The 22,105-nt window shown below is 41.4% G+C and overlaps 1 protein-coding gene across 1 annotated transcript; it reads right to left on the reverse strand.

The window, feature by feature from the left end:
• Positions 1–1,756: 1,756 nt before the first annotated feature.
• On the reverse strand, positions 1,757–21,948 carry LOC127452616 (uncharacterized protein KIAA0408-like). The gene is made up of 7 exons (XM_051718228.1): positions 21,108–21,948; positions 20,846–21,013; positions 11,185–11,439; positions 7,425–7,901; positions 7,136–7,215; positions 5,404–7,039; positions 1,757–2,866 (listed from the first exon to the last, which is right to left on the reverse strand). Exons 1-7 carry the CDS (start codon positions 21,441–21,443, stop codon positions 2,660–2,662), a joined length of 3,159 nt encoding a protein of 1,052 aa, XP_051574188.1. The 5' UTR covers positions 21,444–21,948; the 3' UTR covers positions 1,757–2,659.
• Positions 21,949–22,105: the final 157 nt, after the last annotated feature.

Consider the following 22,105-nt stretch of genomic DNA (forward strand, 5'->3'; position numbering starts at 1 on the left):
GTACTTTATTAGGACCATAATGTTCCTAATAAGGTTCTCGTGAGTACATGTAAAAAAGTACTGGCATATAAAGCCAAAATACAGTTCCAATGCAACAATAAAACTGAGAAAAAAGGCTTGAAAGTGTTTTGATTGTCCAGCCAAATGTGCATTATAAAAAGTCCCACTTCATTTTCTAAGCAAGCCAAAACCCTCTGACAGGACAGACAATCTAAGAGATCAATTCCATAACTCAGTTTTGACAAAGTGAATAGTTACTGTGTTTTGCCTTTGCACAGCAGGTTACATTGGACATTATATTCAAAGTAACAATTTTAGGGGTGTATTGGGCTCACATGGGGAATGGAGAAAGGTTGAGGACTTATAACAGGTTTGTGTTTTACTCATTTAACAAATATAAAATGTTGTGACTAGTAATTAGTGGCTAGGTACACTTTTTGTTATAGTCATGTAAGCTGTGTTTTTGTCTACTGCTTTTATTTACACATTGTAAAAAGTGATTAAAATTAGTTTTGTTGATGTAACCTTATGTATTCAGGTTGATACAGTAATGCTAAATAATATTTTTTGACTTGATTTGAGCCAGTTCGTTTAGATGTTAGAACTTTTTTTATTTTTCTTCAGTGCACAGTGAAGTATTTGAACACCCTTTTTAAAACACTGTCAGACTGGCAATTTCAATCAAGGAGTATACATCTTTGCATGATCGCCATTGGTCTCACTGTCCATGCCATTCATTCCTCAGGATCAAAATACTTTCAGACAGGATGACAGTTGATGCCCTGAGCATCACAATGCCAAGGGGCCCTGTTCTCTTGAACTCTTGAAGTGCCAGGTAACTGATTTGACTGTGCTTTCATTATAAAATGTCTATAAAATGATTTTTCTTTCCCTAAATGGTACAGTGTATCCATACAGCAAAAGTTTTTTCTTTCACTTTCACACATTTCAGAAAAAAAGCTAAAACATAGCACATATTTGGAAGTAAAATTGCAGTCTTTAAAATAACAATAATATTCTGTTTTTAAGTCACATGGCATTGTGTGCATGATTTTGTCTCCAAGTCTTTTTTCCTGGGGTCACCCTAACAGGGAAAGACACCTGCTGAAGTGCTCCACGCATTTTTTTTTATTGAACACATTTCTGTTTTCTTTCTTTGTTTGTTTCTTTCTTTCATTCATTCATTAGATGTTGTTGTTGTTGTTGTTAACTGATTTTGTTTTCTACAGTTTTACAGAAAATTTTGAAAATATGAATGTTTCATATGTGGTAACTCTGTACTATTGTACTGGGAATTTTTATTGATAGTGGCATCAATTATATTATTGCATTTATTCATTGATTTGGAAGTGCTTACCATAATATAATTCTATTTATGCATAAATAACACAATCGTGATTTGTATGTCTTCTTTTCAGACAAAAATGAACAGAGCAATGTTTTATAAAAAGGGCAACAATGTGGATGAGCTAGGCTTTAATGACAATGGAAATGACATTGATAATTAATAAATAATGAGGAACGCAATTTTATTTTACTCCAATTTTAGTTTTTAGGCTCAGCGGTTAAGGCTCTGGGTTACTGACTAGAGGGTCAGGGTTTCAAGCCCCAGCACCACCAAGATGCCACTGTTGGGCACTTGAGCAAGGCCCTTTACCATATTTGCTCCAGGGGCACTGTATCATGGCTGACCCTGTGCTCCTGTGAAAAAAAAAAGAAAAAAAAAAAGAATTTCACTGTATATGTGCAAATGTATAATGTGTGACAAAAACAAAGGCTTCTTCTAGATTATGGACCATTTTCAATTTTGGTACAAAATTGCCATATGGCAACATTTCAAAACAATTATTTATTAATTTTTAGAATTTAATTTGTATTTTTATTTTGTGTGTGTGTTATCAGAGTTTTTTTATTGTTGTTGTTGTTGTTGTCTGACTATCAAATTGGGAAATTTTTTTATCATTAGAACATGATGTGACCATACAGGGTCTTAGGTAATGCACAAAACAAAACTGCCTAGCACTGAGTATCAATATTTCATTTATTCTTATAAATGCTAAATACAGTTTCATTTGTGATATTAATTAATAAAAAGAACTGCGAAGGCATAATCTAAATGATATGTCCTATAGATAAGCAGGTAAACTGACTTTAGAATCCATATGTTTCTGTAATAACACCAGTCAAAATGACCAGACAAACATTTTGGTTAATGTTGGTTAAAGTATAACAAACAGTTTCAGGTGAAATAGGCAGCACTACAGTGCTTTGATATTCTTAATCACAGACATCAGATCTCACACATACTGTAGGAGGCCACATATTAGATAACAGGCTTGCATTGGCAGTTATAAAACAATGAAAACAGATCAAAACTGGTTTATGAAAACAGAAAACAACACATTCATTATAAACTCGTAGGTCAAATTTGTAAAAGTGTATCGGAACTTGTAAATGTAAAACCATTAAAAAATATATATATGAAAAAGGCAGTTGCATTTTATGGCTACAGAAATTTAAAGAAAACATGAGTATGTTGAACTAACAGTCATTGTTGGTATTTACTCAAGTAATCAGGCAAGAACAAGATGACAAAATTCGGAGCTGTAGAGGCATTGGACTCTATCTGTCTGCATGCTTTTCCGATGGCTCACACCTGTTAGATCACTGTCTCTGTGTGGTAGGTGGAGTAGGTAAGAGTTTGTTGCTGGGTGAAGACTGTGGGTGGTGTTGTTGGTGGGGGTGAGGGAGAAGATGCAGATGAGGTGGATGAACGGCTAGCCCAACGGGAGGGCAAACGTCTCTTTGCAGGGCATGCAGGTCGTGAAAAGCTCTTCTTGAGAGTTACAACGGACTCTTTGCTTTGCTGTTGAGACAAATATTTCTTTAATTAAATCTCATTGGATCTTCCTGATAACAGCACAATAACCTACATTTACCTCTATATGCTTTCATGTACGGGTCTGTTACACAATTAACAGAACATTTGTTGGTAAATCACTTTCAAGGGTAATTTTTCAACACAAAATTAAAAGAAAGAAAAAACAAATACAGTATATTTTGCCTAAAGAAAATGAGGCCTACTGTAGGACCACTAAGATGTTTGATTTTTTTAATTTATTTTTATATACAGTATTTGGTAATAAAAAAAAGGTTTTTTTAAAAATTTAATGGCCATTAAAAAAGGCTTCATTTTCTTTAAGCAGTATATATATATATATATATATATATATATATATATATATATATATATATATATATATATATATATATATCCCAGTTATTTCTTCATGAAATTCCTCCTTATGATACTTTTGTTGCATTTAAAAAGGAAATGGCTGTGCAACTCTAGCACAGCTTTTTCCTGCACATGTTCTCCATTTTGAACTAACTGAAAATTAAGGAACTGATTAAATCTCTCTGATGCTTGTCTGATTCATCTGACAATCACTTCCAGCCATTTTGTTGTGCAATTTACAATAGCAGTCTGTGTAAAATATTTTCACTAAGACTTTTGGCCATGGAACATATTTCTGTAACTACACCACATAACTTGGCCTCCTATGAAAACAGTTAATTGAGGTTTTATGAAGGGCTAGACATGAAAGATGTAAATTAAACTTGGTGCCACTATTGTTTTGTATTTCAAAACAATAGTGCCGGCAAGATGCCGCCCCGGGCGGCTGCCCATGTTGCCCATGCCTAAATCCGCCCCTGCATACAGCGTTCCAGCTGTGTTAAACTACGTGATATAGTAACAGCTATGGTGCAGAACTGGCCTCTTCACCAGCAGTGTATCACCATTGGCCCCCATAGAGGCCAACTATTAACCTTAGTTTACGCGTCAGGGACTATATCCTGTAGTGAATTTGTTGAATAAAATAATGTTTTAGTGAAAATGTATGTGCTTAATATTTATATTATATTGCAAGATTTGTATATGTTGCGGCCTAAAGCCAAAAGTATACTTCAGTTTTTACTTGTACGCTAGTGTATGCGTACAGGGCGAGTGACATAATATCCTCATCATCAGAGCACTTGAGCACTCGTGTACGTCCCAATTCTTATAACCGCACGAACTCAGAGCGCATAGTCTGTGCATGCGGCTGGAATTATTTGCATTAATTAGTGGGTCCACAAGGTGGCAACACTCACAGTTGAGTCGTTGCGTTCACGGAGAAGCACTAGAAGAAGATGCAAATGCTGGTGAACAACAGGAGATGTAGGTAGGAACAATAAAAGTGCATGTGAGGAGCCTGTGTTTGAGGAGGTCAGGAGATACCTGCATTTGTATAACTTGAGTCTGAAGGACTATAAAGACATCTTTATGGGTCTAAATTCCTGAAGTGAAATAGTCCAGTATCACATAGCAATCGTAGCTCGCATGCGCCAACCGCCTGTGAATGCACGTAAGGTCAAATGAAGCATACAATGCTTTGAAAGGCTAGAGCGTTCGACTGTACGCATACGCTAGCGTACATGTAAAAACTGAAGTATACTTTGGACTTAAGGGGTTGTAGGCACTACAATGCTCATCATGTCTTACCATGCTCTTTGACAGCAACTACATTTACAACATAACACAACCTTTCATACCTGACTGTTTAAATGCATTTGAATACGGAACAAAGTCGCTTTCCTTAAGGAATTACTACTTACCCTTTTCACATGTACGTTCAGACTGTACTGACTAATACTTATTTAATGCATGCTGTATTCACGTTACACTTCGGAGCAGTTGCACAGAAGGACAGATTGTGTATTAAACATATAATGTGATTTTAATATGCTTATACTGATTGATTATGATGATAAAATGTGATTGTGACTGCGATCACTTGTATGTGCACAGCCATGTTGTTTACGCTGCAATGCTGCATGAGATTCTGAATTTGTCATAGCAAAGATGGTTATAAGAAACTAGCCCTTCCACTTGTTGCCCCGAAAGTGGTGAAAATAAGTGATGGACGAACTGGGAGAAGACTCAAGTGGACTGACTAGTTACCTAATGCATTCTTTGTTTGATATTTGAATGTTGGTAACATAAATAAAAATATAAAAAAAATTTTGTGTGGTCAAAAAGACCACACTGTTTTATTTCTGTTTTGTTACAACTACCGCTTTAGTCCCTCTCTCCGGGTAAACGGCAGTGTGAACAACATTGCAAATATAGATCACAGTGATTTGATCCCACACCTCAGGGAACAGCCTAGAGTGATAACACCGGTTTGATCATACAAAGTGGTTTTAATAACACACTGTAGTCATCTACACTTGCACCTCGTACACTTCTCCAGCTAAATCATTTAGCATGTATTTGAATGCGTTTAGCTCAGGTGAAAGTGTGTACTTTTGTGGTTTCAATAATGTTTGTCTATGTGTTGGATTGTGTGCAGTACTGACCTGCACCGTTACATGTGTCTCTTTGTGGGCTATGAGCTGGTGGTGTGGTGTGTGTGTTAGTCTCTGACTGGATCTGGACTCATGTCGGATATCCAACATTTCCAAGAGGTCCATGAGGTTTTCCTCTTTTCCTGGACTGGACTGTGGCTGCTGCTGCTCCTGAGATCTATCCATATCCTCATAACTTTTTAGAATCCTCTCAACAGCTCCATAGTTGGACCTAGAATCCAAAGGCCGAGGATAGGCAGCAAGTGTGGATGGTTTCCATGGATTTTCGTCTAGAATCCGAGACCTGGTATTACTCGTCTCCTGCTTTGCCTGTTTGGGCTGTTTAGATTTAGTGTCTGCTTGATGTTGGTCTGTACCAAAATCCCAAAATTTGCTGGGACTTTCTTTATGGATCTTCAGCTCTGGTGGTGTAACACTCAATTCAAAGTGTTTTGTACTTGGGCCAAACTGGGCAATTGGGGATAGCAGGCTGTGTTCAGTCTGTAAAGGCTTAACTTTCTTGTCTTGCATGGAGATTAAATCTGTATGCTTACTACCTGTATGATCTGATACAGGTAATTTACCTACAGGTAATTCTTGTAGACTGGCATCCTGATGTAGAGATGAAGACTTAGAGACAATGTCCTTTGTTTCTCTCTTAAACTGTGGTGATTTGTGAGGGTTCATCTCTACAAATTCCTCTTTTGGGCACGGTGCCACAAGATCCGAGAGCACATCTTTCAAATTGTCCTGAGCATACCTTGATGGACTGTCTGGGCAAGAGTCATTTGATATGAACAGTGGTTGACTTGGACTCCAAGCAAGTCCACAATCATTGGATACATTCATAGACTTGTCCTCATCACACCGAAGGCCCATTCCTGCCTGGAAGAGCGTACGGTTGAACTGCGCTGTTTTCTGCTCAAGTCTCTCATTTCTGTGAGTAGCTGAAGTGCTGGCACATGGTGAAACAATGTCCAGTGATGTAACACAGTCTTTAGGCAAGTGGGTGAAGTTCATGGGATGCGCTGCACCCTTGAGATTGCCAGAATTGTTCTCTGAATCTATTTGGTTTAGAATGTGCTCTGCAGATGCAATGTCAATGTTGGAGAGACATCTCTTAACTGGTACATACTTGGATGACTTGTTGCTGACAAATCTACTTCCATCACAGGACCATCGGCTCTGGCAGCTGCTAACATCGACAGGCACAGTGCAGACTACATTCTCAGTGTCCAGAATCTTTCCCTCATTCTCTTGGAGCATTGCCTCAAATTTTTGAACAATTGTGGGGCTGTTGTATTTCCTGTCCAGATAGGTTCCTGGACTTTGACACCCTATGGATGTGTGGGCTTCTGTACCACTGGACTCTAATTCTGCAGCAGAGGGACTGCTTAGGTACCAAGATGTACTGCGGGCTGGGATGGGTGGGGCTTGTCTCCTATTCACTAATGCCTCATCATCACTTTGAGTTTGCTTTGCTTTCTTGTTAAAACCTTCCCAGTCCATCCAATATTGCTCATCGAGGGATTTAAGGTCTTCACTCAAGTTTTTCAGTTGGATGGCTGTGTCGTCCAGTTCCAATTTGTCCTTTACCTTCTCCACCATCTCAGCCTCTCCTGGAAAATATACTGACTCAGTACGGTTTCTGAGATGGGAAAATGACAAACAAAGTGAGATCATTATTAAGCACTGATTGGATACATTCACGATGTGTGCAGCATGTGAGAGCTTCTAGGTTTACCTCTTAATATCAGGCCACTTCTTCATCTCATCCTGGTAACTACACAGCTCCTCACTCACACTGGCAATTTCCTTAAGTGCCTACAACAATAAACATAAAAGAAGTATATTGTTGAATAATATGACCACACTATATAACATAACACATCTTTAGCTATGTTCCAAAACCTAGTGAGCTAATGAAAACCTAATGAAAGCAGAGCAATAGAGAAATCAGAGAGATGAACAACTGTTTCTGCTTCTATTATTATGTTTATTATGCATGTATTAGTGGAAAAACATAGCCTTACCGCATTAAGGGCAGTATTTTTCTTCTTTTTGTCACTTCCACAGTTTATTTCCATGCTCTGAAATCCTTTGAAAGGGTTCAAAAGATCATCTTGTCCAGTGAAGCAGGACTTGTTCTCCATTTTCGTTGTCAAAAAGCTTTCAAGGAATTCTTCCAGCTCTGCAGTGTCTACAGCCTGTTCTTCACCAAGCTCATATTTCCCAGCACCTTGCTGATTTAATGGTTTGTTTTGATTGTTGCTGCACTGGTCAATAAATTCACTGGAGTTGTGACTGGGTTGACTTGTGAAGTTGATGCTGGCATTGCTTTGCTGGGTTAGGGCTTCAGAATATTCATTGCTATGAGCATCTGAGGGGTAAGACAGTGCACTCGACAAAGTGCTGCCAGAACAACAGCTAAGCCTTAGGACACTGTAATGTGGATCAGTGTTTGGTCGGAAAGCACCTCCCTCATGTTGGGCCTTCACTTCATCGTATAACTGGAAAAGATAAAGCAAATGTGAATGCAATCCATGGAGCATTCCAAAATAAATTTTTGAAATTTGCAGTTTGCCAATTTAAATCTGTTTGTTACTTTTTATGAGGGAGGACCCAAGATGCAGGAAAGCAATGAAAAGGGTTTTATTGAATAACAAAACAAATACAAACAAAAACTCTCACGAGGGAGAAAACAAAACAACAAGACAAAATAGAACAGAAAACAAACCGGATGAGAAAAACTGGAACAAAACAGGAACAACACGACTCGACTGGAAACAAATACAACGATCTGGATGGGAAGACGAGACAAAGGAGAGAATAGATAGAGGAAAGGGAGATAGGATACAGGTGCTGCCAATAATCACGAGCAGTGCAAATCAGTGCTGCCATGGCAATGCTGATTGTGCTTCTGAACAGCACCTGTGAGAAACATGAGGGAGTGAAACAGCACATGGGACAACCTGAGAGATGGACAAAGGAAACTGTCACAATCCTGCCAACACAAGAACAAAACAAGACCAAAGAGGCAGGATCATGACAGTACCCCCCTCCCCCTGAAGGGACATCCTACGATCAGAATGGGATGGACCAAGGTGGTGCCAACGGGACGGACCAGCTTGGTGGAGTTTGGCTGCTGGACTTGGCTTGGCTGCTGGACTAGACTTGGCTACTGGACTTGGCTTGGCTGCTGGACCTGACTTAGCTGCTGGACTTGACATGGCTGCTGGACTTGACTTGGCTGCTGGACTAGTCGAGATGACTTGACCAGGTGGCTTGACTAGATGTAGAGGCTTGACTAGGCATGTCAGCTTGACTGGGTGTGTTGGTACAACTAGGCGTGATGACTTGGGTTGGTAAGATGGCTTGACTAGGTGTGGTAATTAGATTTGATGTAGCTGCTTGACTAAATGTAGTGGCTTGGCTTGACATGGTGGCTTGACTTTACTGGACGACTTGACTTGGTTTGGTGGCTTGACTTGGCTTGACAGTTTGAATTGGCTCGATGGCTTAATTAGACTTGGCTGCTTGACTTGGTTTGGCGGCTTGACTTGGCTTGGTGGCCTGTTTTGATGTGATGTCTGGGCTGGAAGGGATGACTTGACTGGACATGATGACTTGACTTGACGGGCCAGCTCGACTTGATGAGAAGACTTGACTGGACATGAGGGCTTGAACAGGCTAGGTGACAGCCACAGGGAACAGGACAGGTTTGTCAATGGCCTCAGGGAACTGGACAGACTTGTCGACAGCCACAAGCAACTGGAAAGGCTCAGGGAACTGGACAGACTCATTAACAGCCACAGGGAACTGGACAGGCTCGTTGACAGTCTCAGGGACTTGGACAGACTCAGCGACCATCTGAGGGAACTGGACAGAATCATTGACAGTCTCAGGGATCTGGACAGACTCCTCGACAGCCTCAGGGATTTGGAAAGGCTCCGCGAACTTGACGTATTCGTCGACAGCCACAGGGAACTGGACAGGTGGCTTCAGGACGGGAGCGAGGACAGGCGGTTCCAAGACGGGAGCGAGGACAGAACCTCCTGCCGGTTGGCAGCGGAAACTGATGCAGCCTCCTGGCGGTCAGCATCGGGAACGGCCGCCGCCTCATGGCGGTCGGCAGCAGGAATGGTCGCCGCCTCCTGCCGGTCGGCAGCGAGAACGGTCTCCGCCTCCTGGTGGTCAGCAGAAGGAACGGTCTCCACCTCCTGGCAGTCAGCAGCGGGAACGGCTGCCACCTCCTGGCAGTCGACAGCATGCTTCATCTGGCGATGGCGTCGAGAAGCCCAAGAGGCACCTGAAGAAGCTGCAGTGGACTTGGCCACCTCCTGTTGGTCAATAGCGGGCTTTGCGGGCCTCTCCAGAGACACTGACTGAGAGGGATGTTGGGATTTGGTGCTCCGCCCCCGCAGCAGATGTTCCATCTCTGCCAACTGGCAGAGGTGGTCCACCAAATCCCAAAAGGGCAAATGAAAATCAAACTCATCAAGGACGGATGGGCTTGTCCAGACCTGCCACAAAAATAAGCTTGAGGATGGTCTCATCAGTACCCTGCCCGGAGGACACTTCGGCCAACTCCTCAGCAAAAATGTTGACGGGGTGACCATGTTGAAAGCAGGCCCGGGGGTCGGGCAACCGGGCGTGGCTCTGAGAGACTGATTGCTCAAGGGCAGGAGCTGAGTTCAATAAAACGCCCATCATGCCTCCGCTGGGTCCACAGTTGGCCAGATTGTTCTGTCATGTTTTATGAGGGAGGACCCAAGATGCAGAAAGGCAATGAAAAGGGTTTTATTGAATAACAAAACAAAAACAAACAAAAACTCTCACGAGGGATAAAACAAAACAACAAGACAAAATAGAATAGAATAGAAAACAAACTGACTGAGAAAAACTGGAACAAAACAGGAACAACATGACTCAAATGAAAACAAACACAATGATCTGGCAGGGAAGACGAGACAAAGGAGAGAATAAATAGAGGAAAGGGATATAGGATACGAGTGCTGTCAATAATCACGAGCAGTGCAAATCAGTGCTGCCATGGCAAAGCTAATTGTGCTGCTGAGCAGCACCTGTGAGAAACACGAGGGAGTGAGTGAAACAACAGCACTTGGGACAACCTGAGAGATGGGCGGTGGAAACTCCAATCCTGCCATCACAAGAATAAAACAAGACCAAAGAGGCAGGATCATGACACTGTTCTCTGAAATCTCCACCAGAAGCCCAGCAATGCCCTTTTCATAACATTTAACCACACACCCACAGACTAAGTCATGTTTCAGTCTAGAGCCACAGTAAGTACATTTGATGTCAGGAACAATGAGATTACACCACGACAGGCTTTAAGAATGGAATTACAACAGGTGGAGGTCATCTGTTTGGAGTGCCATGAAATGCGCATTCTGATAAAATTTATAGTTTTGATGCACTGCAAGTCGCTTTTGATAAAAATGTTAGCCAAATGCATAAATGTAAATGTTTGCACTCAAGAAATTAGTACAGTTTATTATCTCTTGCTTGGAGCTTTTTGCTTGAGTCTGCTGAATGCTATAAGTCACCACTGAGCTAAACTTCCTTTGGCAGTCACTTGAAATTCCAAGAGGTATTGGTTTATATAACGTGATTTAACCACTTCCAATTTTAGGTGTTACTATTAATCATCAAGGCTGGTAGGGCTTTAAATTACCATGGAAGTAAATAGGAGTGCTTTGAAAATAATTTGAAACAAGATATCGATCTTTCAGCTGAGCTTTAGGGTGTGGCACACATCTGCAGACTCACCTCCTCAATCTTCCTCTGCATATCCATGAGCTGGTTTTCCCACTCCTTCCTCTCAGAGTCAAAGCGTTCCAGCAGCTCAGATTTCTCCTTCACCCAACCCCTCTCGCTGTTGTCCAGCCTGCAGCGCAGGTCCATGGCTGCACTGTGTGTGTCTGCCAGCAGCCTCTTCTGTTCCTCCCTTTCCTGCTTCAGAGTGCCCCCTAGTTCTGAACTCCGCACAGCCTCCACTACAACGTTACATCCCCTGGCTTCTAGCTGTAGTGGGAAGAGAGGAAGGCATTTGTTTAATCACAAATGGAGGACATGGCCAGTTGGGACAGTTGCACAGAAAAAGAACAGTTGGAATAGGAAGACATGTGGGGTTCTTCTAGTACACCTAAAATGATAACAAAATGAACTGCCATTTTTTGATAATTGGTCATTGATGGTGATAATTGGTTAATGCTAATCGTAAGTGTGATTTAGACACAGCATTCTTTATTTATTTTCCTTAAACTAATTTAAAACAATGTTGTGCATAGTATAAATGCAAACTTTGTCGCCTAGGGCAGTGCTTCTCTTGTACTTTCTTTTTTCCTCATTCCACATCAAATTGTAACCTGTTGACCACATTGTGTTTCAAAGTAAACTCTTTTGACCACAAGCAAATACAAAGCACTGCGACTGCTTTGTGATGCTCATTTAGTACAGTCCGCATAGACTGTGCTGATGTTGAAATTTGCATCATGCATACTCTGTGCGTTCAGGTCAGCAACGTGGACAACCTAAGTGTACTTTGGCCTTAAGACCCCCCTTTGTCCAAGATATTTTTTGAAGGCCCCCTCCCCCAGAAACTAGGAGTGTCAATAGATTAGAATAATTAATTGCAATTAATTTCATAACTCCAGAAATGTCAAAAGCTGTCTTGATTGATTGTTAGATTATTTTTAATACAACTTATTTTACTTATTGTTGAGTCATCTTGCAGCCCCCTTGGAAGTTTACTGAGGCCCCCTATTGGGCCCCAGCACCCTGGTTGAGAACCACTGGCCTAGGGTGCTTTTAGTTTTGTTCAGGAAAAAAGTTTGGCTTCTCCCATTGTATAAATTAGTCTTAAAAGCTGGATGGTACTACACAATTTTAACCCCGATTTTAGTGCCTATTTTCAGTCTGTCCAAGTTGGTGCTAGTTGCTGCTAGATGACGCAAGTCAGTTCCAGTCTGTAGATTTTGGGCCAGTTGGAGTCTGAGAAAATCGTGTAGTATATAATGCGTACCGACTCTGATTACTTACTCTCTGACTATGATTCCATCTAGTCGAAGTTTAATATTTTTGAGCTGACATGGATATTGTCCAAATCTGAAGTTATACAGTGAGCAGCCAATAAAAATCTAGCATGCAGGGTCACAAAGCTCAGAATGTAGATGGCAAAAATGCACTCAAGTGGTGTTTAACTTTAAACAGCACTCACCTCAGCAGGTTTTGCATTCTCTAATGGCCATACTGTCTACGTCTTCCCACCTAAGACCACACCCAATTGCGCTTGACCCATTTTTTTTTTTCACAATTTGGAACGTAATGTAGCAGCAACAACAACAGCAGCACTCCAGGGGTGCGTGTTTCCCACAAGTTTGCAATGATCGAAATGACTTGACAGTCGGTAGTTTGTGATCCTTAGTTGTTTAGAGTGTGATGTGATTTTCGAATTCGGTAAGTGTGTGATGCCTAGTATTTTAAAATCGATCAAGGTTTTAAAAGTCATGTAGTGTAATCCAGCCTTTAGGGTGAGAAGCAATGTTCCCTTGGCGAGCAAAATCTATTTCTATCGGGTAGTCCATATTAAGAACAGTTCATATCTTTATTATGCAATTAAACACATTTCAGTAGATCCCATTGATGCTTCGTTTTATTCAGTAACTAGACACTAGACTGATATGCATATGTATGTAAATAGCAAATTTACATGTATAGGCATAACAGGATAAAAAGGACACTGTCCTCCTCACCTTATATAGAGATAAGATCTTATATTGCATGCCCAGCCTAAGCCTATTAACACAAACAGTACATGCTAGTGCTGAGAGTCTCTATACAGTATGTAAAGTAATGTAATGGAGAGGCCACACTGGTATGCTGACCCCCTGATGATCCTGGAGAGAGCTCACAAACACTAAAACCATATATGTCACTGTGCTTGATTGAACTCTGCAGCTGACAGATGCTATTGATGTCATTGAGACCTACAGTCTGTTTGAGTTATTAAACATACACTCTTGGCAGTACAGTGTAAATGGTACTGAAGGTTTTGCCATGTATGCTGGGCACTTGTTGGCTGCTTTTCCTTCACTATCCGTTCCAACTCATCCCAAAATATTTAGACTGGTTGTGTAATTGTACTTATTGTGTTAACTGTGAGTTTACATAATATTTCAAGCATCCATAGAGTCTTCTGAACATATGCTTGAATCTTCTAGACCCTGGGTATAAAGGTAGAACCTATTGGACATGTTAAATATCCATTGTTGAAGGTTGAAAAGGCACTTATACTGTACATGCGCATGAGACCCTTGAAAGAATGTCAAGAAGTATCATGAAACCAAATCATCTTAACATAGCTAAACTTGTCTGTTTTGTTTTTCATGTTTCTTGCATTGACTAAAGTGATCCACCATCTGTGCAACACCATGTACAGAGACAAAAATAGGTGAATCTTATTTTTGGTTCTCATAGCAACAATCCAGAGTGAAACATGGTTTGTATAAACAGTACACCCCTGAACCACTAAAATATGTTGGCACACTGTCATTAAACACATGCTTTCTACTATTTGCATTAGCAGTGTGTGTTTATAAGCAGAGGGCATGTCATGCCCATGTAACCAGAGTTGAAAGCAGTAAGGTGCTGTTAGTTTTAAGACTAAAATATAATTGTATAAGGGTTGTTGCTGTGCGACTACGGAGACTCTGTGTCTGGGTAACAATGTCATAGAAACAGCCTTCTATTAATAGACAGCAAGACCAATCCTTTAGCATCTCACATTCCTAAGGGTGGGGCCCTGGAGTAACTCATCTCTGTTTAAAATATCAAAAATATGCTCAGAAATATGCTTGCAAATCCCCTTCTGTAAATGCCTGGTGGTAAACCCAAGAAATCCACTGGGACACAAGTATGTACAGTGGTAGAATGTGAACTGCAACAAAAACAAATTTTTACAGTTCAGTTTGACCCCTCCCTGTATTCTGTTCTTCATACCAACCAATACAAAGTCCAAATGTGTTGCTCAATTCTAACAAGTGCAGTTGTGGTGAATCAAGCCATGAAGCAAATGGAGTTCCTCAATGTAAAACATAAAATCGCCAAAACAATATAAATTCCAGAACACCATTAGCTGTCCTAGTCAGCCCTATGATAGCCTTGTGTTGCCTTTTCAAAAGTTATTGCAGACTGATTTCACTGTGAATTCGGCATCAGGTGATTGAAAGTTCTGTGATTAAATGAAATTCGAACCATTGCCCCTAGTGGCCGAAGCTGGAAGTGTTGCTGACCAATTTCCAGGTGAAATGTCCACAGAGTGGCGCCAAAAGCAATTCGTATATGATCTGTCAACAGGAATGCATATTTTATTAGCCCTACATAAAAAAATATCACCATATCCGTTACATCTTTAACCCCCCTGACCCCCACTGCCAAGGGTGTATGTAATATTTTTGCTTTATTGATTTTGCTTTCAACATTAAATTAATTTATTGAAACACAAAAAACGTAATCCAAAATATTTATAAATTCAAACTGCACGTGAAACGAAACAAAAAAGTAACTACAATTGCAAAGTGGTCAATAAATTCATATTGAACCCCCTCTCGTTTGCTGTCATCCAAGTATTCGTCTACATCAACAGGTGGAATATTAGGCTACTTATACACATTAAGATTTAAAGAAAATTATCAATGTAAACATAATAATAATTGAAATATTAATACATTTTACATTCAAGGTGTTTTTGTATTATTTTATTATTTGTGAACCTACAAAGTTGCATACACAATGCATGTTAAGCTCAAACTCTTCCATGGAAATAAATCGAACTTAACTCTGAGCACCTTCTGAGAATATCTTAGGTCATTTGCAGCATTCTCATAGACAACAATATTCTTGCAAACTGTTTTTAAACAAGTGAAATAGAGAAGAATGAGTGAGAACTCTACATCTCTAATGTGTTCCACAAAACACGCTCACGCTGCATGCCTCTGAACAAACAGCAAATCAGACACGCGCATGGATGGCTTTTCTTTTGTCTGTTCTTAAAAATATAATCAAGTGTGTCTTTGTGTCTAACAGCATTTCATGTGTGTCATGTGTCACTCCAAAATGTCTTGCAGGTCGCCCGCCACAGTGGCAGGAAGATGAGCAAAATGACTCACCACTGCACATGAAACAGGCCTGCATTTGGCGGGTCGCGACTCGCGAGTGCTAATTTCACACCCTGGGCTACTATTTAAAATATATTTGTCGACTTCCCAGCTCCATGGTTTTGTGATTTCCAAATATTGTCGAACATTGTCTGTCAATGATATCGGCAAAGGGATTTTTGTCAAAGAGTATATCGTTGATAAGCAGCACCCCCAGCACCCCCACTTCCCGCGTCCCTGCCTACCCCCTAACCCAAACCCCAAACTAACTGTCAGTGGAGTAAAAATTTATTTTGAGCAAAAAATGCAATCTCCGAATCACGCTCACCATTGTTTATGTGAACACAATTACTTCCTGGTTTCAAATGAACCGGAACCTGTGTCTCGGAGATTGTTCGTGCAACATGCTGTAAGTAGCACCACCTGGAAAGGTGAACACATCTGCATTGATGCATAAATGTTGGATGGGGCTGCCGCTTGTCAATAATTTGGCAGAATGGGATCAATTTCAGGGTACATATTCTGAAACAGCATGCTGATTTCCTGTGTGATCATGTTGGTTATTTAAAAACTGTATGCATAGAATGTATATAAAACAAATTAAAAAAAAATCACACATATGATATTTGTAAAAATGAAGTGGCTTGATTAGCTCTGCAGTGTGTCAAAAATAAGAACAGGGTGTCTGTCAACTGCATGGCCAAACAGCTCAGTTGATTTTAATGGGAGTGATCCAGTTATGTCGTGTTGCTCTGTTACTGTATGTTTTAACCCCACAAACACTATCTCTTTGAGTCTCTCTCTTTTCTGTTGTGGAGCGCACACAAATCTGGAATCAATTAAATGGCAAGAATTATATAATAAGATTAACACCAATAAGCGAGCACTCATAAAGCGCACACCGCATACAGCCTTACAGCTGCAGGCACCAATGATCTTGTGTCTAGTATCCACACACCTCCTGAGGTCTAGTCTGTCACATGATATACCATCACACAACATTCCAAAGCTCCTCCCTCTCCATCTCATGTACAATGCTCTCTGTGCTACTGTATTAAGAGTGTCTCTGAGTCATTCTGACTTTAATGTGTAAACCACTAGAGCAGGCGCGAGGCCACATAAGGGCCAGAGTGGCACTAGTCCACCCAGATTGACAGCTGGTCCACCCAATCAAAACTGCAGGAATATAAGAACAGTTTGCAAATAAAAAGAAACTGCATTTTGCTGCACAAAAAATAGCTCACATGCAAGATAATCATCATATTCCTTTTATAAATATAGTTAGAAAAATGTGTTTTTATTTCCAATAAAAAGTCCGGAAACGGGGAATTCTGACCACAAAACCGGTTCCCCGGTCCCGTGGGTGTGGGCATGAAGTCTGGGCCAGTCTGCTGGAGCTAGACCACGCAGCGTGCTCGACATCCTATGGGAAAATTGGGAGGAAGGACCTTCAAATAGCAAAAACAAAATTCAATACGTTCTTGACCTGAGAGAGTAAAACTCCACACATTGGAGCAATTAACACAGGACAATTTGCTCCAGGCTCAAGAACATCAAAGCCAGCTGTATAATAGGGGTACTCGGCTACGGGAATTTACACCGGGAGATAAAGTTCTTGAATTACTCCCCACATCGAGCTCTAAACTACTCGCCAAGTGGCAAGGGCCCTTTGAGTTCACACGGTGAGACGGGTAAATCGATTGTGAGGTTAAACGAACTGATAGAGGCAAAGCACGTCAGATTTACAACCTCAATCTCCTAAAACCGTGGAGAGAAGCAGTCCCCGTGACTTTGGCGACAGTGGTTCCAGAGAGGGAGGAGCTTGGACCGGAGGTGAACTTAAAAGCCACCAATCAAGTCACCCTGGTCACTTGCAGAGACCACCTCTCACCGTCACAAGTCACGGAGGTTGCCAGGTTGCAAGGAGAATTCTCTGACGTGTTCTTACCAGTCGTATGAATTTCATAGAGCACCATATCGAAATGACCCCAGGGGTAGTAGTAAGCAGTCATCCCTACTGATTACCCGAGCAAATAAAAAGAAGTGGTTTTAGAAGAATTAAAGGCCATGCTATATATGGAGGTAATAGAGGAATCACACAGTGACTGGGCCAGCCTGGTGGTGCTGGTTCCGAACAGTGATGGCACGGTCTGGTTCTGTGTGGATTATAGAAAAGTCAATGCGGTGTCTAAATTCGATGCATACCCAGTGCCTCGGATTGATGAACTGCTCGATCGGTTAGGCGCGGCTCGCTTTTATTCGACACTGGATTTAACAAAGGATTATTGGCAGATCCCCTTAACTCCCATGTCTCATGAAAAGACGGCATTTTCCACACTGTTTGGATTACACCAATTTGCGATGCTTCCGTTCGGTTTGTTCGGGCCCCGGCTAGGTTTCAGTCCGAATCCTCAGACCGCACGCTGCATACAGCACTGCTGGATGATATCATCTGAGGGCTGTCCTGAGGTCGTTGAGACGAGCGGGACTCACGGCAAACCCAAAGAAGTGCACAACTGGGTGGGTGGAAGTATGGGCAGTCATGGGCACGTTTAGCCCCAAAATGATAAAACTGCAGTGATTGCAGCCTGCCTGAGACCTAAGACCAAAAAGGAAGCGAGACTGGGGCTGGCTGGCTATTACCGTAGGTTTGTGCCTAATTATTCGACCATTACCAGCCCGCTGACTGATCTGACTAAAATGGGGTCACCAGATCCGGTCCAGTGGATGGAGCCGTGTCAGCAGGCATTCACATGGGTGAAAGCCGCACTTTGTGGTGGGCCGTTATTGCACTCTCCTGTTTTCTCTCTCCCTTTTATCTTGCAGATGGACGCATCAGACAGGAGGGTGGGAGCAGTACAGTCCCAGATGGCGGAGGGGGAGGAGCGCCCCATGCTGTACATTAGTCATAAGCTCTCACTGAGGGAGACTAAGTACAGCACAGTGGAGAAGGAGTGTTTGGCCTTCAAGTGGGCAGTCCTTACTGGGGTGTGCTTTTACCTTCTGTTCCGACCACGCCCCTCTCTAGTGGCTCCATCGCATGAAGGATACCAACGCGTGGATCACCCATTGGTATCGAGCTCTCCAGCCTTTTAAGTTCAAGGTGGTCCACAAGCCGGGGGCGCAGATGGCTGTTGCGGATTTCCTCTCCAGAAATGGGGGGGGGGGGGTAAGTGACAGACCCCCTCCGCCTGAGTCGGGCGATGGGGGTATGTGGTGATGGGGGCATGCGACATCTATGGAGAGCGAGACCGGGAGATGAAGAACGGTAAGGATTGACACCTGTGGGAATTCACCTCTAACAGCTGTTTTGTGTTGCAGTGAGAGCTGGAGAGGGATAAAAGGACAATCCAAACCACTGGAGAGGAGAGAGAGAGACGCACAAAGCTGTGTGTGTGTGTCACTGCTGAAAAGCAAACCGGACCTGTGTGTGTGTGTTACTGCTGATAAGCAAACCGCGTGTGAACTTTGAGTTATAAAAAAAAGTGTGAATAAAACTTACATTATACTGTTTAGCCGGCTCCCACTTCCTCCTTCAGAAGAATAGAGATCTGTCACAATAATGTAATACATTTTAAATACAGGCTTTTTAAAATGTTTGTAGTATGTAGTATAGTATTTCAAGTCAAATAGTTGGTCTTCTCAAATCAGTGCCAATAAACAGCAGGTTCCGATCCAACATGTTAAATTAACAAATTTTTTCCTGGACAATAATGGTGAAAAGGGGCGAACTGGACATCAGGAGCACTGAGCGTTTTCCCAGTGGGCCACTGGGTAATTTGGGCCGGCTGCTGCTGCGCAAGTACTGGCCCGTCCTTCAGGCAATATAGGCGGCTGCCCTGGGCTCTAACATGGCTGCACAGAACCCATAACAGACTAAGAATTCAATAAAATTAGTAAGGTCAAAACAGTACAATGGCTTTTATTGTGAAATCATGTAATGACTTTTATTTTGAAATCACTTACACAGTGACGCAGTTTCCATTTATGCATGTTTACTCTGTAACTCGCGTGGACTTCATTATTTGACATACAAATCACAATAAAGGTGACAACCAAAAACAAATTAAGTATAAGATGATCTCTGAATAATCACAAAATGACAAATAACTGCAAGTTACAACAAATACAATAACAGCAGCACAAATAAAATCGGAAAACAATAAATGTATGAGCAATACATAGTCATTTGCATAATTTGTTCATACTGCAAAGCATTACTGAGCTGAAGTGCGGCCTGCTGAATAATGCTCACGCCTGATAAAAATGCAGAAAATAAGTCATGAAAAATATTACTTTGTGGCTATTTGAGTCTTTGAGGCTTTGTGTAAAGGATAGCAGAAACAGTGCTTGTCAAACACAGGGCTTTTCACTTTTTCTCAAGAATAATCTGGGGAAGGAATTAAAACACTGCAGATATAAAGACGCAACAAACTCGCATAGAGTGAAAATATGAGCAATTAATCTGCAAAGTATCTGCAAAGATCTACTTCCATGTACATTTTAACCTAACATCTGTATGATGTTATGAATAAAGTTTTCAGACATGTTATTTGTCTGAACTAAAAAATCCACTCATCACATTTACAGTGGTTTTGTATGTTTTAAAGTTACTGGTGGGGCTCGTTGTCATCACTAGCAGTCAATAGAAATGTTTTTTATTTTATTTTAACATTTTAAACACAAAAATCTGAAATTTAGCCAGAAAAGGAAATCAATGAGCCGGTGTGTTATGGTGTTGCAGGCTGGGTTTGGTGGGCCACTCTGGGCCAGAAAGTCCAGGGCCATTTTTTAGTCCAAGTCCACCCCTTAAGGTGGATATGGTCGATGTTTAAGTGTTTTACGAGGTCTTTTTTTAGGTTACAAACTGGTAATTACAAGGGTATTATGCTATAAATGTGGTTTATGAGGAAATTTCTAGTGTCCACATCATTCAAATCGCTTAAAAAATATATATTAAACGATGTTTTATTGAAAATGTAAAAATGCAGTAAGTTTTTTGTGAGGGTTAGGTTTAGGGGTAGGGTTAGGGGTTAGAATCTATAGTTTGTATAGTATAAAAATCATTATGTATATGGAGAGTCCTCATAAGGATAGAGGCACCAACATGTGTGTGCGTGTGTAGTGTGTGTGTGTGTGTGTGTGTGTGTGTGTGTGTGTGTGTGTGTGTGTGTTTTGTTTTTGCCAGACCTTTACAAATCTATAACAGAAGCACATAAATAGAGTTACTGTTTAGCATAGAGGATGTAATTCTCTACAGATATGTGGCATACCTGAGTTATGCGACTCTTCAGCTCTGCCCGTTCCAGTTCCCAAGCGCATCGATCCTTCATGTATTGCAGCTCCAGCTCGCTCCGTTTACTTTCTTCACGCTTCGCCCCTGACTGGACCTCTTCTAAAACTGACCTCAGATCCAACAATATCCTTCTGTTCTCCCCACCCTGAAAAAATAAAGCGGAAAAGAGAAAAGAAGTTGGCGTTTCACTGCACATTACGACTTGTTTGGTCAATTCCACTGGTAGCTTCTGTTTGTACTTGTATCTCAGCAACTTGTCTCAAAAGCTTTTCCTTCTCCATCCTGCACTCCTCTTTCTCCTGCTCGTAGCGCTTTTTCAATTCCTCAAATGTGTTTTTTAGGCGCGTGTGTTGACTTTGCAGCTCCTGATAGGGAGTTTGTCCGCAAGTTGCATCGGATGCAGCGGCAGCAGGTCCAGATGGAAGCTGCTCGAGAAGGTTGCTGGGGAACGACCGAACCCGGGCGGGACTCTGGCCCCTCTTACCGCCCCTCTCCAAACGAGAGCACGGGACGAACTCCCAGCCTTGCGCCTTGCTTACATACCCGCTTGATCCATTTCCAAACGCATTCCACATCTTTCAGTCGCAACTAAACACGAATAATGGCCTCTTTTTAAAACGATTTACATCTGTAGTCCTCACATAACACGCACTTATTATTATCCGAAGCCTGCCATGTCTCCCATCTCCTCCGCAGCCCCGGCTGCCCTCTTTGAGCAGGACGCATTTGTTCTTTCCATGTCAATAAAGGAAGACAAGGTCAGTCTGGCAGTCTCTGGAGGCGCCGATCTTTACCTTGAACACACACGACACTATCCTCTTAACTAAACGGCATCCTTTTGGTAACAGATCCTCAGCCTACACTATTTTTTCTTGCATTAAACGCGCTAATATGTAGACTGGGGTTAACCATCGGCCCTCTCTGCTTCAAACTGAAAAAGATACAAATAGACTCGGAGTCAAGAGCGCAAAATACTCTGTGCTCACTGATGTAAGAGTTCAGATGTATTTTTACCTCTGTAACTATTATGTATCTTTTGGATCACTGTAAATGACCTTTCATGATTTATTGCTTTTAAAGTATATTATTAAAGAAATGTGTTCAATAAAAAAGGCCACATTTTTTATGTCATTCATCAAATATATATATATATATATATATATATATATATATATATATATATATATATATATATATATATATATATATATATATGTATTTCACAAATCTAGCCTAG

The sequence above is a fragment of the Myxocyprinus asiaticus genome, chromosome 15 (genome assembly GCF_019703515.2).
Source record: "Myxocyprinus asiaticus isolate MX2 ecotype Aquarium Trade chromosome 15, UBuf_Myxa_2, whole genome shotgun sequence".
In the NCBI taxonomy this organism is placed as follows: domain Eukaryota; kingdom Metazoa; phylum Chordata; class Actinopteri; order Cypriniformes; family Catostomidae; genus Myxocyprinus; species Myxocyprinus asiaticus.

What these genes read in the sequence shown, in the direction of transcription:
- LOC127452616 (XM_051718228.1), bottom strand. Translation starts at nt 21,443, where the DNA reads ATGTGGAATGCGTTTGGAAATGGATCAAGCGGGTATGTAAGCAAGGCG. An exon ending in GACAAGTTGCTGAGATACAA is followed by an intron (nt 21,014 to 21,107) that starts GTACAAACAGAA and finishes TTATTTTTTCAG; the next exon opens with GGTGGGGAGAACAGAAGGAT. An exon ending in AAAATACTGCCCTTAATGCG is followed by an intron (nt 7,216 to 7,424) that starts GTAAGGCTATGT and finishes TTATTGTTGTAG; the next exon opens with GCACTTAAGGAAATTGCCAG.